Source organism: Colletotrichum fructicola (assembly GCF_000319635.2).
Source record: "Colletotrichum fructicola Nara gc5 chromosome Unknown KSG_Nara_v1_contig01, whole genome shotgun sequence".
Taxonomy (NCBI): Eukaryota; Fungi; Ascomycota; class Sordariomycetes; order Glomerellales; family Glomerellaceae; genus Colletotrichum; species Colletotrichum fructicola.
This window is the reverse complement of record NW_027094051.1, coordinates 8207889-8223507: the sequence shown is the minus strand read 5'-3', so window position 1 is coordinate 8223507 and position 15619 is coordinate 8207889. Positions and strand designations below refer to the sequence as shown.

At 55.4% G+C, this 15619-nt stretch overlaps 3 protein-coding genes across 3 annotated transcripts; all 3 read right to left on the bottom strand.

Annotated features, from left to right (window-relative positions):
- Positions 1 to 239: 239 nt before the first annotated feature.
- Positions 240 to 1098, bottom strand: CGGC5_v002342 (uncharacterized protein; the record flags this gene model as incomplete). Its single annotated transcript, XM_032035338.1, has 2 exons — positions 240 to 843; positions 983 to 1098. 2 exons carry the CDS (start codon positions 1096 to 1098, stop codon positions 240 to 242), a joined length of 720 nt encoding a protein of 239 aa, XP_031885678.1.
- Positions 1099 to 2505: 1407 nt separating this feature from the next.
- Positions 2506 to 4092, bottom strand: slm1 (Cytoskeletal signaling protein slm1; the record flags this gene model as incomplete). The annotated part of the gene is made up of 2 exons (XM_032035337.1): positions 2506 to 3882; positions 4000 to 4092. The coding sequence occupies 2 exons, from the start codon at positions 4090 to 4092 to the stop codon at positions 2506 to 2508; spliced, it is 1470 nt and encodes a 489-aa protein (XP_031885697.1).
- A 2569-nt stretch (positions 4093 to 6661) lies between these two features.
- creD-0 (putative HECT-type ubiquitin ligase-interacting protein creD) lies at positions 6662 to 8744 on the bottom strand (the record flags this gene model as incomplete). Its single annotated transcript, XM_032035336.1, has 4 exons — positions 6662 to 7531; positions 7585 to 8347; positions 8418 to 8561; positions 8680 to 8744. The coding sequence occupies 4 exons, from the start codon at positions 8742 to 8744 to the stop codon at positions 6662 to 6664; spliced, it is 1842 nt and encodes a 613-aa protein (XP_031885698.1).
- Positions 8745 to 15619: the final 6875 nt, after the last annotated feature.

Sequence of the window (15619 nt, the reverse complement as noted above, 5' to 3'; positions counted from 1 at the left end):
TTTCCTTTTGGTTAAAAGAAAGAATAAAAGGAGTCAGGTGCCATTGTGTGTCCTGTGATCCAGCAAGCCTCCTGTTCCTTGTTTCCTCCGATGCCCATTGAAGCAAAGTGAATGCTGGTTGCAAAACACGGAAAGCTAACACGCAAACCCAAACAGACTGGGAAATGAACAATTTTACACATCAAGTCCCCCAGCCAGCAGGGCCAACTGACACGGACAATGCTAACCCCAACCAGGCTTCACCTGCGAAAGCCGCAGCGTGCGCCAGACTGGTACGGATACGGGTTGTACCGGTACTCAGGGGCGATCCTGGCGTTCTGCTGGACCGGCTGCTCTCCCGATCGGAGGACGACAGAGTAAGAGGACTGTGGATGGACGGGGTGAGGCGAGTGCATCTCCGCGCCGTGGCCCGTCTGCTGCGCGGTCTGCCTCAGGATGTCGTCAAAATCGAGATGCGACGGGCCGGGAGAGCCTCCCGCCGTCTGCTGGTGTCCCGGGCCCATGGGCGAAGCGGCCGGGACCTGTCCCCACGCCCTCTCGGGCTGGTGATGCTCCCAGGTAGGCATCTGCGAGCTGTGGTGGGCTTGTTGGTACATGGAGATTCCGGCAGAGACCTGGGGGCTGTAGTACGACGACTCGTGGTCGAGCTCCGGGCTCATGCTGGCGAGACTGTGTGACGGGCTGTTGGGGCCGCCGCCGTCGTCTGGCGAGCCGAGGCCGATGAGGGTCGGGCTTGCTTCTATCTGGATCCCGCTCTGCTGGGACAGGCGGCGGACGTTGCGTTTCTTGCAGTTGTATTTCCCCAGTTGCCACTTGTCGAACTGCTGGCGGTACGACCTAGTTCTGAGCACAGGGTTAGTTGGTTCCTTTCTCTGGCCCCCAACTGACATCACCATCTTTTTGCACATGTATGAGGCCATCGGAGGAGTTGTGGCCAATTTGTTTGTGGGAACTAAGACTAACAGAAGGAAAGTTAACTTACGATGCCTTGAAGCTATGCTCCCTCTGCATGATATCCTTGACTTCCTCCAGAGTCCGGGATTCCGTGATGTAGAGCCTTGTGATGGTGTCACGGTATTCCTTCCAGGCTTTCGTCATGATTGCGCCGGCCGAGCAGGAACTCTACGAGTTGACGGTTGGTTCATTGAAAAGAAACCATGGATAGGGGCATAGACACCGAAAGAGGAATCGAGTGACGCTAGCTACGGTGACATTTGATGGATTGTAAGATGTTTGGCTGGGAAACTTTCAGGGATTAGGAAACAGCTTGTTCAGCACTATGTATATAATATTCAAATCAGGCTGTAGCAGGTGTGCTTGTTGGCTTATCCATCACTGCCCATCACTGCGATCTTAGCCCGTTCAGAGGCTGTAAAGTTGGGGCTGACGACGGTAATTCCTCATCAACGTATCTGCCTTAAAGCCTCTCGCGTAATAACATCTCTTTCGCTCATGCTGCAAAACAAAACAAATGCATGGGTAGGGATGGTTCTTCAATCGTCCAAAGAGCACAATTGCGCGGGAACCAGGACGGAACGGTGCGAGTAAATCTGCCTTTCTCATTCTCGGCAGCCTTGACTCTCGTTCAAGGGATCAGAAGGCTGCGCGGAAGGTGGTGTGGACGCAGCACACCATTCATGACCTACCCCCTCACCTAACCCCTCACCGAGAAATCTGCAAGGCATTGCAGGTCAACCAAGGTGTGGCAATCGGTCGTTGGAGACTTTTCCTTGAGTGCTTCAACGTGCACCTGCGCGGGTGTTGAAATTCTGGTCCCCGTCGTCATCACCGAATCGCGATTAGAACCGTGCTTCCTCCTGAGTTGACTCATAATAATGCCTCTTCTTCAAGCAGAATACGTCGCAGGTGCTCCTGTTCTTCGTTAGCCAAATCGGGATTCCACTCCGGTAGGGTCGAGCAAAAAGACCGGGCGGCTTTGCACTTATACCCATGCCGTGAGGCTTCCCAACAGATTGTGGATGGCCACGTGAATTGCCTGCAGGTTTCAGCGCCGTGTCTCGGCGTCGCAAATCGCTAGGCAGACAGTCGATGATGTGAACGTCTGGACGTCAGGTATCTGTATCCGACTCGTCCATCGATCTTTTCACTCGCACTTAGATCCTGTATTCTGTACGGAGGAAGCAAGGGAAAAATGGGGGAAGGCTCAAATAATAATTCTGTTTCATTAAAAGCTATTCATTGCCATAAACAAGTGGTATCCTCCAAACGCATGCGCCAAGGTGGCAGCAAAGAAAGCATGCTGGCATAAGGCTGTGTGTAGCTTGAAGGGGGTGGCCAATCAGCCGAACACTACTGCACGACTGCGGCGAAGTATGCCTCGTCACGAGGCTCAATGTGTAAGGCAACCGGGGATGGAACCCTCTCAACATAACACCGCCTCGCTTTTAAAGTAGGGCGGAAGATGACGGGCGTCTGTCGAAATCTGGGGCTGACGGGGTGTGCGTGGGGGAGCGACGAGAAGAAAGATGGTGGCCATCGAATCCCTTAAGCCTTCTTTTCCTCAACAGGAGGCGTCTTGGTCGCAGGGATGGCGGTGCCCGAGGAAGGACCGTCAACCGGACTCAAGATTTCTGGGCTGGCGGTAGGATCGGCCCCGGTGACCCCGGCCTCTTGGCCTGGGTGAGCGCCAGACTGAGTGTTGACTGTGGGAGATACTGCGGCGAACTTCTCATCAGAGGCCATTGCCGGCGAGGTGGGGACCGAGTCCGGAGCAGCAGGGCCAGTAGCTCCCGCAACATTCTTGATAATCTCAAACCACTTCTCGGCATCCGCAGGGGTGTGCGCCTTAAAGGCCAGTTCTGCACTGCCTGTGAGCTTGGCACTCATTGAGCCGCTCTTGTCCTTGCCCTTAACGTTGAATTTGTCCCCGTTGGGTTGACCAATCACAGCGTCCGGAAGGTAGATGGATAGATCTGGCTTGGGGTCCGCGCGGGTGTTGTCAGAGTCCTTGAACTCGTGCAAGAACTTGGCCGGGGTTACGACGTAGTAGCCAGTAGAGTAACCCCAAGACAACTTGTTACGCGACTTGCGCTCGAGAGAACCCTCGATCAGGGGCTTGACGCCAGAGTGGTCCATGTTGGGGAACGTGACAGACTCGACGGATCGCGGAGCATCGTTGGGGTTGACCAGACGCTCGCCGCTACGGGTGACGAAACCCTTCCACTCCAGATCGGGAGGAACTCGCTGGACCGCGCCAAGCATGTCAGAGTACAAGGCACGAGTCTTCTCAGCCTGGCCTCCAGTCAATTGCACAAAGGCCTCCATGCTCTGCTGAATAACCTCGATAACGTGAGCCTCGAAGGCCTCGAAGTTGTTCTGGACGGCAATCAGGTCGTTGCGGTTGTTGTTCTCCTCCAAAACTTGCTTGTGGAGTCTGTGCAAGACACCCCGGTGGACGACGTATGGGTCGTCTGAGCCGTGCATCTTGCCGCCAGCCGACTCAAAAGCAGCGGTTTGCTGGCCAAGGAGCTCGATATGCTTCTGGGTGGTGTTGCGAGCCTTCTCGACCTCCTTGGCACTCTTCTGGGCACCGTGAGCGAGCTCCTTGCCCTTGTGCTTGATCTCCTTGTGGAGACGCTCAAGAACCGGTAGAACAGATCCCTTGATGCTCTTTTCCGTCTCGAGGTTGGTGTTGATTATAGCCTGAGTGTTGGAGCGCATGTTCTCAAAGTAGCCCGCAATGCCGCCAAGACTCTGGTCAAAGTGGTGACCCTCCTTCAAGGGATGAGAGATGACCTTAAGCGCTCTCTCATACTCCTTCGACTGAGCCTTGTGGATCTTTTCAACGGCCTCCATGTAGTCCTCTAGGTATCCGACGGCATGCTTCCAAGCCTGGAGTCGCTCGGCGAGAAGGCCAGCGGTCTGCGCGCAAAGTGTTAGCTCGTGCTAAAGAGGGATGACAACACCTAAAAGTGACATCGACAAGACGACTGTAGATTTCGGCTGGCTTCCAATGACAGGCCAAGCAGTTCAACTTACGCTGGTAGGGTCGACTTCAGGGACCGCATCGTCGGTGGTCGATGTGGTCTTCACGGTCGCCGACCTTGTCGGCAGCGCCTTGGTGTCCGCCATAGTTTCGATTTGCAATTGTGAACAGGAATGCGTGGGGTATTCGAGCTGTCAGGTCGACAGATGGGTATCGCAGTGTAAACAAAGTCGCTCAAATGCTCCTGGCAAAAAGATTGGCAAGGGAAAAGTGCAGCAAGCAGGGCGGGCGAGGTTATATCGCAAAAAGGGCGGCAGTAGTGCAGTGTAGCTGTCCAGACCGTCGTCCCTTGCCCCCCCTTCACTTTCCCTTTCCCCGCCAGTGACAGCTGGTAATTAAACCGCCCAAGCTCCTGCACGAACACACTCGAATGACGTTCTCCACCGCCGCCGACAACTTTTTTGGCCCTAGCGCCAGTCCCTCAGCTTGCACGTCCCCCAAAAGTGGAGTTGTCTGGACCCCCTGTGACGATCACGACTCTCTCAGGGAACACAAATCCAAGCTTTCTCATTTTGCTGTGCTGGTGCTGGGTGCCGGTGCAGCTGAAAGTGACCCCCAACACGGACGGGCAACATCTGTCGCGCTTGCTTGGGCTGAGAAACTTCCAGCTGTCCAGGGCCTTTCTTTTGCGCTGGCATCATCAGGTGTTCCCCATTGCGACACGCTAGAGTGAAGCCAAGCGGTGATTCCGAGTAGTTATGACGTCAACACAAAGTGAACAGTCCCCTACTTCCCATCACACGAAATGCGCTAGTTGAGATTAGATGATCCTCCCCTATCAGTCCTGCCATCAGAGATGATAGCGCGGCCGCCCAGTGACACGTGTAACTAATAACAATGTTGTTAAATCGAAGCCGTGGTAATGTCGCACTTGCTGGGGTACCCTTCGTTGGAGGAACAAGCTTTTCAATCTTCCAGAGGCGCGGCATTGAGATGACGGCCGACAGCATTTGGGAGCAGGGTTGCAGCCTGAACCTCCATCCGGAGGCATTGGACGGAAGTCGACGGGCGGCGACATGAACCGATTGGTCTTATGTCATGGTCCAGACCCTGATGACAGAATATCGTAGAGTTGGGAGGGACTGATTAAGAATCTTCGGATGATGGTGTTGGGTCGAAAAGCACAGCCCAAAGACTCTTTTGATCTGTAGCCAATCAGGGGAAGGTGGTGTTGGGACGCTATTCGGGAGCCCATGAGGCCTCCACACGAAGAAATGTCTTGTCTGGGGGACAAGGCCAAATCGATGTCTCTAAATCAGTGATTATTTTGTATCTCCTCGTGACAGTGTTGCCCAGATGAGGCGGGTAATGGAGGACGAGGGTGGATATGGAGACAAAAAGCAAACCAAACAGACCACCCATTCCGACCATGTCTGCGCGGCTATGATTCCTATGTACCTCATTACTTCATTCATGGACGGCATATAATAGAGAAGACGACGATGACAACGGTAACGACCGACGACGTCGAAGATGGCGAGCACGCGTGAAAAGTAGTAGCTCTAGCACAATAACAGTACTGGGTCCTATTTCCACTTTTACCAAACTCTTAAGCCTCGAGTATCTGTAAGAAATACAGTCCCATGCACACGGGGGAAACAGGCGATATATCACCAGAAATTGCAAAACAGCTGAAGCTCGTGTAACTCTCGGTAACACCTGTAGCAATCACTACCAAAGGGTGTCCATATAGTGAACCGATCAAACCACCCTGTCCCACATCTAGATCCTGCACACGCCATATCAGTCACTCCTCCAAAACGTAGCAAACGTAACCAACAGTATCTGGCCTAACAAGCCTCGCTCAAATGACATTTAGACCGGCTCATCGGCGCCATAATCAGAAAAACGAAAACACCATGCATCGCCCTTTTCTTGCCGCGCAAATCAAGTAAGCGCTTGCCGAACGGGCTCGAGAGTATTTAACCCACTAACACCATGCGCGCGCGTGTGTGTGTGTTACCCCCGCGATCCAAACGGTCTGGAATCTCGCATGGCCGCTGCAGTCAAATCCGACATCGGCCGGTGGCCCCCGGCGAAGTGGACCCTCTCGCCGTGCCGCATCCTCGGTACTCTAGCGGGGCCCCTCCTATTCCGAGCTGGCGTGGCCCGAGGGTCTCGTCTCTCGGTGTTGCGACGACCCGGGTGCGCAAATGACTCATTCCTCCAATGGTGGAAGATCCACAGAACCGGTTTTGAATGATCTGTGTTCACATGTGAAGGAGGAGTCTCGCACGCTCACGCCACTTCAGAGACGTTTGATGCAGCACGCTGCCACATGCGTCACACAAGTTGGATACATTCACTTATAGACGTTTGAAAAATATGAGTCTCCTTTTGGTAATTCGCATTCGACGTGCCGCGATCTAAGCGGTGGGTATATCTTACAACCGTTTGAATGTCTTCCCTATACCGTCCCATTGGTCCCCATATGCCCATTATCGCAATCCGTGTACGTGTGTTAAGCAGCCGCAGAGTCCTGGTGCCTCAAGGCGCATATCTAAAACCTGTAAATATCAAAGTACCGCCTCACTGAAGTCCGGTCTCCTCCAACGCCAGTGCCATGCCGTAAAGTAGTGTCTGCCACCCTCTATAACGTATAATGAAATCAAAGAAGCAAGGTTGAACATCTTGTATGTGTTGCGTTCTGAAGACTCAGTACACACGCTCACGCCCTTGGAGGAGGTGAAGCCTGCGGTCATCGCCACCCTGGACTGCGTGCAGCAGGGAAGTCATGCTCGCGGGACGATGCCACGAGCGGTGCGAGCCACCGGGGGTAGTGGGCTCGCTGCCGGTGCCACCCTCATGCTCAGGAATCATGCTGAGCGGGTCCGCGACGGGTGCCTCACTCGCAGGGGGCGTGTTCGGGGCGCTCATGGCAGAGAAGTAGTCGGGGAGGGCATCGGTGGTGCCTCTGCGAGCAGGTGTCTTGATGGCGGTGGTGTAGCTAGGCACCTTGCTCAAAGTAGCCATGTCGGGGAAGTCGAGGTGCTCAGGGGAGTTGCGGCCTGATGGGCCTGATGAGTGAGAGTTGGAGTGCTCCTCGTTGCTGTTCTGACGAGTAAGTGCCGCAGAGTGCGATTGCGAACTCTGGCCAGTGGGGTTCGACGTCGGGAAAGCGACATCCTCGGTGATGGCGTTCAAAGAGTTGAAAGAGGTATTGCGTTGCGAGGGGTCGAGAGACACGTTGTGAAGACGTTGTGAGAGTGCTGCGGGGGCGACACCATGGCTATGGCTGTTGGACATGGCAAGACCTGCCAGGTTCTCGGAGGAACCAGCGCGAGACTGTGCGTAGAAGGGACTGCTGAAGCCAGACTGGAGAGCGGGTGTCTGGAAACCGCTCATGTCGACGTCTTCGTACAACTGATCGAGAACGTGTTCTCCGTAACCAGGAGGAGCGATTCGGGTGACTGCGGCTTCGGCGGCGGCTGGTGTTGTGCCGGGGTTCTGGTCGACGAGGACTCCATGCTCATCGAGGGGCATATTGGGGGAGATGAAGATGGAAACGGGGAGAGTGGCTCGTAGCTGGCGTTTGTTAGCGTCTGTCTAAACCTTGGTTGTAGGTGACAGCAACATACCTCTGAAATGTGACCGTCGGGGTTCTTCAGGGCAACCACAAGCTTGAGCTTGTGTCGCACCTTAATTCCGTTGTGGTTGAGGTCCTGAACACACTGTCGCAGTCTCTTGGGGAGGTTCAACTTCTTCTCCACCATCCAGCCCTCCTGACCAGTATCTTCGATAGTGTCGTGCCAGTGCTCTTCCCTGTCAACCTCAAACTTCCAGTTGGAAACCTCTCTTTCTGTCCTGTGTTCCTTGAAAATGTTGCCAGTAGGTCCTTGCAGCGTGCACTCGCGGATCTCAAGCATCTTGACCGAGATTTCACCCATCTCCAGACCCTTCAACAACGGAGTGAAGCGCATCTGGAGAGGGACGGAGGCGCCGAAGACGACGGCCTTTTGGGGGATGACGATAGAATAGTCGACCTTGTTCGGCCAGATGTTTTCGACGCTCATGGCATGGAGGAACTCGAGGGCGGCGGGTTCGAGGGTGCGGATAATGCGCAGAGCCTTGTAGGCGTGCAGATCGTAGGCAAGCTTGCCGCGAGCGACGGTAGCCTTGAGCTTGTAGGTGATGCTCGCTTCGGGGATTCCTTCGACGCTCTCGGCCGTGTTACCGGGCAGTGTGAATTCGAACGGCCACTCATAGTTGCCGGCCGGCAACATGGTGTTCTTGCCACCAGCTCCGCCGACGAACGGAGCCCAGCGGTGTTGGAGCAGGGTAGTGGTCTTGTCGACTTTTTGGCTCGAAACGCCAGAAGCGGCGCTCTTGGAGTAATCCCACCTATTGAGGGGGGGCAGGTCAGCTGGCCGATCTGCAAAAAAGTCGAACCGGGAATAAGGGGCACTCATACGATAATCGGAGGGTGCCGGTGAGTCGGAGGTGAACATCTTCGATCTTGAGCGGAGTGGGCAGACACAGTACTACGACGCCCTTGAGAATCTGGCCCGCAGACTCGTCTTCTCCCCCGCGAAAGACAATGAAGTCATTGTCTAGTCTGTGGAGTGGCCAGCGTTAGTTAACGTTTCTCAGTTAGACAGTCGAGAGGGCTCTCGAAGCAGGGACGGTGAAAATTGTCCTGGAATTGGAGAGACGTGGGGCAGAAAAGCGCGTACCTGATCTCAAAGAGGGAAGCGGCATGCTTGCCCGTGACGGTCGAGAATGGGTTGAATGACGGCATCTTCAGATGACATGAACCAAGCAGTATGCCTGGCAAGAGGGAAACGGCCTAAACATCGAGGAAGGGGAGGTCTGGAGGCGGGCTTGTATTTATTGACGGGGAGTCTTTCAGGGTACGAAGATACCATGGGTACATTCGTCAGATCAAAGGTGGGCTTGGTCGCAGGAAAAGCGCAAGCACAAGCACGATTAGCAACCGCAAGCTGGGATGGCAGCGAAAAAAATGCGCCGGAGCCTTCATCTCACAAACGGGCAGCCCACCATGGAGGGGTGGACAACCACAACCTGACGAGGTGGGCGGTGGGCATGGGCGTGGGATGGCGAAAGGAGGGCGTGGACGTGGGTATCGATGGTGGGGCAGAGGCAGGTCGGGAAGAGATCCATTACCCTTGACGGGAGAGCGAGAGAAGGTCCACGTCCAGTGTTGGAGGGACCGTTGTTCAGGGACCCTAGAAGGCCGAACCTTGAACGGAGTTGGATAAGGGGGGAAGAATGGGACGAGGCCTGGGCCTGGCATCTGCGCTTGCCTGCGCCTGGTACGGCGAAAGTGAGGACGATGAGGGTCAGCGGCAGACACCGAACAAGGAGGACGGCCCAAAACGGAGCCGGGGGGCCATGGCGAGCAAAGAAACGACAGGAAGTGCAGGGCTGGGTCGACGCGGCGGCAGGTTCGTTGACGGATACGCATTACGGGATAAATCAGTACGTATCGTGCGATGCGTGGCAGACGGAGCGAGATAGGGAACGAAGAAAAGGTACGGGTGGTACGTGCGTCACTATTTTTTCTTTCTTTCTCCCCCCCCCCCCCCTGGCAGTCAGAGATTGTGGCTTGCGGGAGAGAATCCCGAGTCGTTACCGACTGGTTTACAGCCCCCAACCACCAGCACCAGTACACAGTCAGCAGCTAGCAATAGCCACAACGGACGGGATCCATTTCGAGCTTCGAAGGAGTCGAGAAGTGAGCGTGGTTGGCGTGCGTGTGCGTGAGAGAGGCGCGCCATCTGCCCTGCCCTGGACCGTCTATCATGGATGCCAGTGGGTTTGGCGGCGAATGTGCCCTGTATCCTGTGTATTCTGCACTCCGTATCGCTGAGGGACGGAAGGGAAGTGGGATGGATTTTCAGAGCTCCTTTGCCTCAGTCCTCCGAAAGAGGGAGGGATAGGTAGAGGCGGGCAATGACGATGCCGCCAGCAGGGGTGTGTGGGATGAATCATGGTCAGTCTCTCGGTCAAACAACCTCCTTTTCCCAGGTGTTCGCAACGAGTGAGTTTGCATGCACACTGCTTGGCCTCTTGACTGGGTCTTGTGGTTGGCTGTGCGGCTACTGCTGGTGCCGAGTCTGAGTCTAAGTGTAAGCCTGAGTTTGTGTCTCTGCCGTGTCTGACTCTTGTCACAATCAATATCACCACCATCACCACCGCCATCACTAGAGGTCCGACGAGGCGCGGCATCTCTCCGTCCCTCCCTCCATCCGCGTCGGAGACGGTGCGAATGGTGCTGATGGTGCTTAGGGCTGGTGTGGGCTAAAGACAGCCCGCAGCCACGGCGTGCTCTACCTGAGGGCTGGGCTGCCTTAGCTGTCCGGCTTGGCGGCTCCCTTTGACGATGCGCCATGTAATACAAAATACCTGCTTTTGTAATTGCGTCCGATAGGTCGGTCGTATCTACGATTATCGTGACAACGAATTATCGTCAGATTGGTAGATTTCTGCCTCATTTGGGTGATGGACGGCAACTCGTCAAATTCCCGTTGCTCATGTGGTCACGATGCATCAGCTAGCCTGTTGGCGAAACCAAGAAAATTACCTAAAATGCGACAACCCATGCGTAAGAGAGACAGACAGGGGTTAGAGAGTGACGATGAAGGAAAAAAGCAACTGGAATCGGAACACATGGTTCGAGCGCCTGCAACTGCTCTGCCCTGAGTCTGGCGTCTGGCCTGATTGGAGCTTTTCGGCAACTGCGCCCGGCTGCGATCCTGCGTGGGCGCCTCTTTTCACCGGCAACCTAATTAACGACTGGGCTGGACTGCAAAGCTGCAAAGCACACGGTGAGAAGTCCAAGTCGCCGATGCACCGCGCCGAGAAAGACATGGAATCTCCGAACAGGAGCGCCCGCTACGAACGAAGCCTAATTAACCCATTGTGCGCTCTCTTGCTCCCTCTAGCGAACTGCGATAGGTGGCCGCAGTTGCGAGATTCCGCGGTGACTTCATCATCGCTGCAACAGAACCTGGCTATTGGAAAGCAGAGCAAGAGTCAGTATCAACAGCCGAGCTTCAACCTAAAGGACACACACAAAAGAGACGGTCTTGCCGCCTCCCGCCGTTCATCTGACGGATCACGGATGAGGCGACGGATGGCCGAGGGCTGCCAACCACTGCCACCGCCCATCGCCACTGATTGGCCCCTGCATGAATCGTGCCATGGAAATGGAAGCCAGATGGAAGCTGTGGAGCTGCGCTGTGAGTGTGTGCTTCCATTGTCTTGGCACGGTGGCACCCATCTTTCCTTGCGCGCTTGCTTGGCTTGACCTCCCTCCCGTTCAGACTTCTGCCCTCCTCCACCAATTGCCTGGCGGCGCCAAGCTGATTGTCCGCCACAATGCTGTCGCCTCCCGCCTGCCCGCTGCAATATGATTCCAGGTAATGACTGCCTGTCTGCTTGACACCAAGACGCCCGTTCTCGAAGCAAGAAGTTGGTTGGGTGGGTCTGCGTGGGATGTTTTTCTATTCTGCCTCGCCTGCCTGTCCTTGTTCTGTTCCCAATCCAGCAACCCGAGCTTCCTTCCGTACATTACGGATCCGATGTTCGCCCGGCGTCTATTCCTACATCCCGCAGGTAAGGTACGAAGGTAGGCGCAGAGTCCCTTACAGAATCCAGGTACTGCCCTGCGGTGTGCGGTGGTAGTTGTCTCGCTGACCGTCAGACCGTCTCTCGCCGCCCGATCCCTGCCTCGCCCTTGTTGGTTCGGATATCTCATCGCGGGCAGGTAGCTAAGACAACGGCCTAATCTAGTCACAAAGCGCCAGCAGACCGCCTCGAAAACGCCATCGTCACCAAACGTGGCTTCGACACCCGCCTCGCCCGTCTTCATGAAACGGAAAGAGCCAAGGCTCGACGTCTGGAGGCTTGTTGTCTGTTCAGCTGCCAATCTGCCTTGCCTGGGTTCCGTTCTCGCCATGCCTATTGCCCATCACTCACTACAGCCAACGAAAGTGACGCTTGTTTGCGCTCTGTACGGGCATGATTGGCGGACCCCCACTACCCATATCGACGATGATGGACACGTCGAGGCCAAATGGTTCACATTGCCGCCTCCAAGGTGATGCAGCTGGCGGTCATGGGTAGAGTCAATCAGGAGACCGAGGAGGAGGGCGACGCGGGGTTGTCCCTAAGCCCGCATCTGAAGTGGCATTCAGACCATGATCAGCACTTGCTTCTCCATCGCCATGTGCGACATCAAGACCTGCAGTATAGCTAGGCAGATTGCTTCCCTTCACCGAACCATCCCCGCAACCTCAGCCTGCACCTGATGGCCAAAATCTCACGATATGTTCGGGCGGGAGTGCGGGCGGTATCCCGCGCAGTCCATCACACGGGGAACCCGGCAGCAGAAACACCGTCCCGCGCCTCTACGATTCTGCGCCTCATGACGGCCTCTTGGGGGTCTCGCAACTTGGCTGCCAGATGAACCAGAGAGTCTCTCACATTGGGGGCATGACCCCTCCGTATTGGCATCTGCAGGCTGGCGGGAAGTCGATGCAGGCCAATTTATCCAGCACCTCTGGCAGGCCCGTTTTCACGGTTCAGTATGCCGCATGCAGCATTCTCAGCAGACAAAGGTCCTTCCAGACCTTCCAGCCCGTACGCCGAGCCGGTCTCCTGGTCTGGGCATCTCGTTCTGGAGCAGGGATCCAATCCACTGCGTCGAGTGCTCTGTCACCCCCTGGTCGGGACCCAGTCTGCTTGGGAGATCGTCACCAGGAGACACGGAAGGCAGTTTGGCAGCTGGCCCGAGCCCTGCGATGGGAATTTCTCCTGGATTGAGTGTTCGGTGAAATCCCCACCGATAAGCACCAGCCTGTGCTGCCTGCAACCCGGGATCCTTTTGCTCCTGGATCGCGAGCCAAGGGCCCAAGGGGGCCTGTCTTGCCATCCCGTCAAGTCCCGGCCGTCAATTTGGACTCACGATGCCGCGGTAGCAGCGCCTTGCGTCTTCGACTGCCACTTCAGCGTGCATGACGAAGCATATGAAGCGGAAACAGGAATCAATTCATCACCATACGATATTGCGGCAAGTACCGTTCACACTGCGACTCTTCTCCAGTTTCGAGGGCTATCAGAACCCTCCCAATAGGAGGAACCAAGACCGACAGAAGCGAAAATCGAACGGGCCGTTCACCGACTCGCTGTGGATTCTTCGCTGAAATTCAAGCGATGGCGCCTTCAACCCTGCTTTGGTTTTTTTTTTTTCTCTCTCCGAGTGTGTGAGACTTTTTTTCACGCGTCCACGCCCACGGTGGCTGGCAGCCAATAGGGACTGCACTAGGAGGAATGGCTCCAAGATAACGGCAAAATTACACTAAAACGCAAAACCACCGTGCAGCGGTCTGAATCCGCACCGAGTCCGGACGTACGCCGAGCGATTTTCTTTCAAGATACGGACATAAGTCTCGGTCTATGGCGGTCATTCGCCGTGATCCTCCGGCCATGTTGGTTCTAGTCAGACCGTGCTTGGGATGGAATGCCTGGGCACACCCTCACCGAACTGCTAGTCGAGATTGTGTCACGGCGAACCTCAATCTCATACTCGACCGGCACCATGCTAACTCAATTGGCTGCAGCTACCCGTCGCTACAGTCAAGCTTTTTTGGTTCCCGTGAATCCTGTCTATGGTCTTGCCTGAAGTTGCGCAACGCTGTGCCGTGTTAGGCTGGCCACGCATACAACGCCCGCTCTTTTGCCTTGGCTTGCAATTCGGAGAGACTTTGAATGGTGTCAGCATATCTTTGCTGCATGATGCACTATCTCGAGGCTCAAGATATCCCAGTCCACGGATACAAACCGGCGCAGAGGGCGGGTAGCTAGCAGAAGCGAGCTCAAACCATTACCCACCACCAGCACGAATGGACGTTCACCTGCAAAGAGCGGTTGGCCCGCTCGGCCAAGTTTCATGGAAACGCGAGACGAGGCCCTTCACTTTTTGCAAGGAACCAAGGCCCAACACCCAAAGAAAGTCCAGGGTCACGATGGCAGAATCGAGGTTCCAACAGCACGCGGTGTGGTTAGCGCAATTTTCAGATTGCTCTGAGCAAACATGGCGTCCCAACGGCCCAGCTCGCCGACTGCCGCAGATGGCATCCGCAGCCACGGGTCTCCACTACACCACCACCCTGGGCGTGTGCAAAGATAGCATCATGCCTGCTCCTGATGTCAGATCAGTCGGGACCCACTGATATCAACATGACATCTCTTGCGCAGGTCGCAGTATCTTTGGCCCTTACCTCAGCGTGCAGCGCATGTGTTTTCTCCGTCGTCTCGTCTGGGCTGTTCCGGCCTCGCCTCAGCGCACATCATGGCCTGAGCATCGTTCACTGCTCATATTCGCCTGCGTGCGTAATCGACTGAGGTCCGTCGGAACCCAGCGGGCGGGTCGTCCGAAAATCTTGCACCGCACCGTTTTAATTTGACCGTCTAAAAAGTGCGGCAGGCCTATTGGAAGCTGGTGCAGAGCGTGCGTCTCCCTGTCGCCATACACGGCGACGAGCTCGCAAAGGTCCGAATACCCAAACAGGCCCATCGTTTCAACCATCTTGAGCCTCGATGGCCCATCTCGGGCACCAAGCTGACTCACGAAGCTTAGCCCCATCTGAAATCTCGCCAACTACCGCTTCCCATCCCCACCGCGCGCCGAAATCTCTCACCATCGGCCCTTTGCAGCGGTGAAAAACCAAGGGGGCGCGTCTCACTGATTACAAGCATCGAGACGTGAACCTTGATACCCGCCGGCCGCACTATGCAGGAGACCGGAATCTGACCTCTCATGAGCTCACCTCGAGCCACGGTGTGGGACCCAGTCTTCAGCCTTGCCTCCTGGCTCGGTTTTCCGACCTCTCATGTCTTTTAAACTCTGTTGTTGGACCTGCACACAAACCGCTCAAAGTGGATCGGCTTCCCGTTATCTACGCCTACGCCTACGCCTCCGATTACGCCTTGTCACCAAGAGAGGGGCTCACCACCAAAACCCAACCAGAGAGAAAAATTCAAAAATGTCCCTCGCATGCACGTGGATCTCCCGGTACGCCTGCATATGGATACACTTCAAGACGCCAGGGCAGCCTCTTGCGCGATGCTACTGCATAATACACGCACTGCGGCTGCACCACTGAAAAGTCTCCATCAACGACATCCAACAAGCCTATCAGTCTGCCCTTTCAGCCTCAAGCTTATGTGGCCGCCGTATCAGGGTTCAGTATCAACAGCATGTGAAAAAGGTATCCGCTCAAGCTTTGCAAAGTTTCACAAGATTTGAGTGGTTTTCCAATGTACCCCCTTGGTTGTTACTACGACACCCTTTTCCCTACTGCGAATTCCTCGTCGCATATCATAACGCGGTGGAGAATCGGGAATTACCTTTCCTTGCTTCAAGACCAACACGCACCCAATCGAATCCTCGAGGAACGGGCATAGCCCATTCGATATTCGCATTCGACATGTTCCAGAATTTTGGACGTTGCCTATCTCTATCAGACCAGGGGGTAGGCGGCACCTTAAGAACGTTTAACCACGCGAACCGTTCGACTTTCCTTCCGGCTTCTTTTCGTGCGTGGACCAGGACGTCTCGCCGGCCGGTCTTCCGCGTGCGATACCACC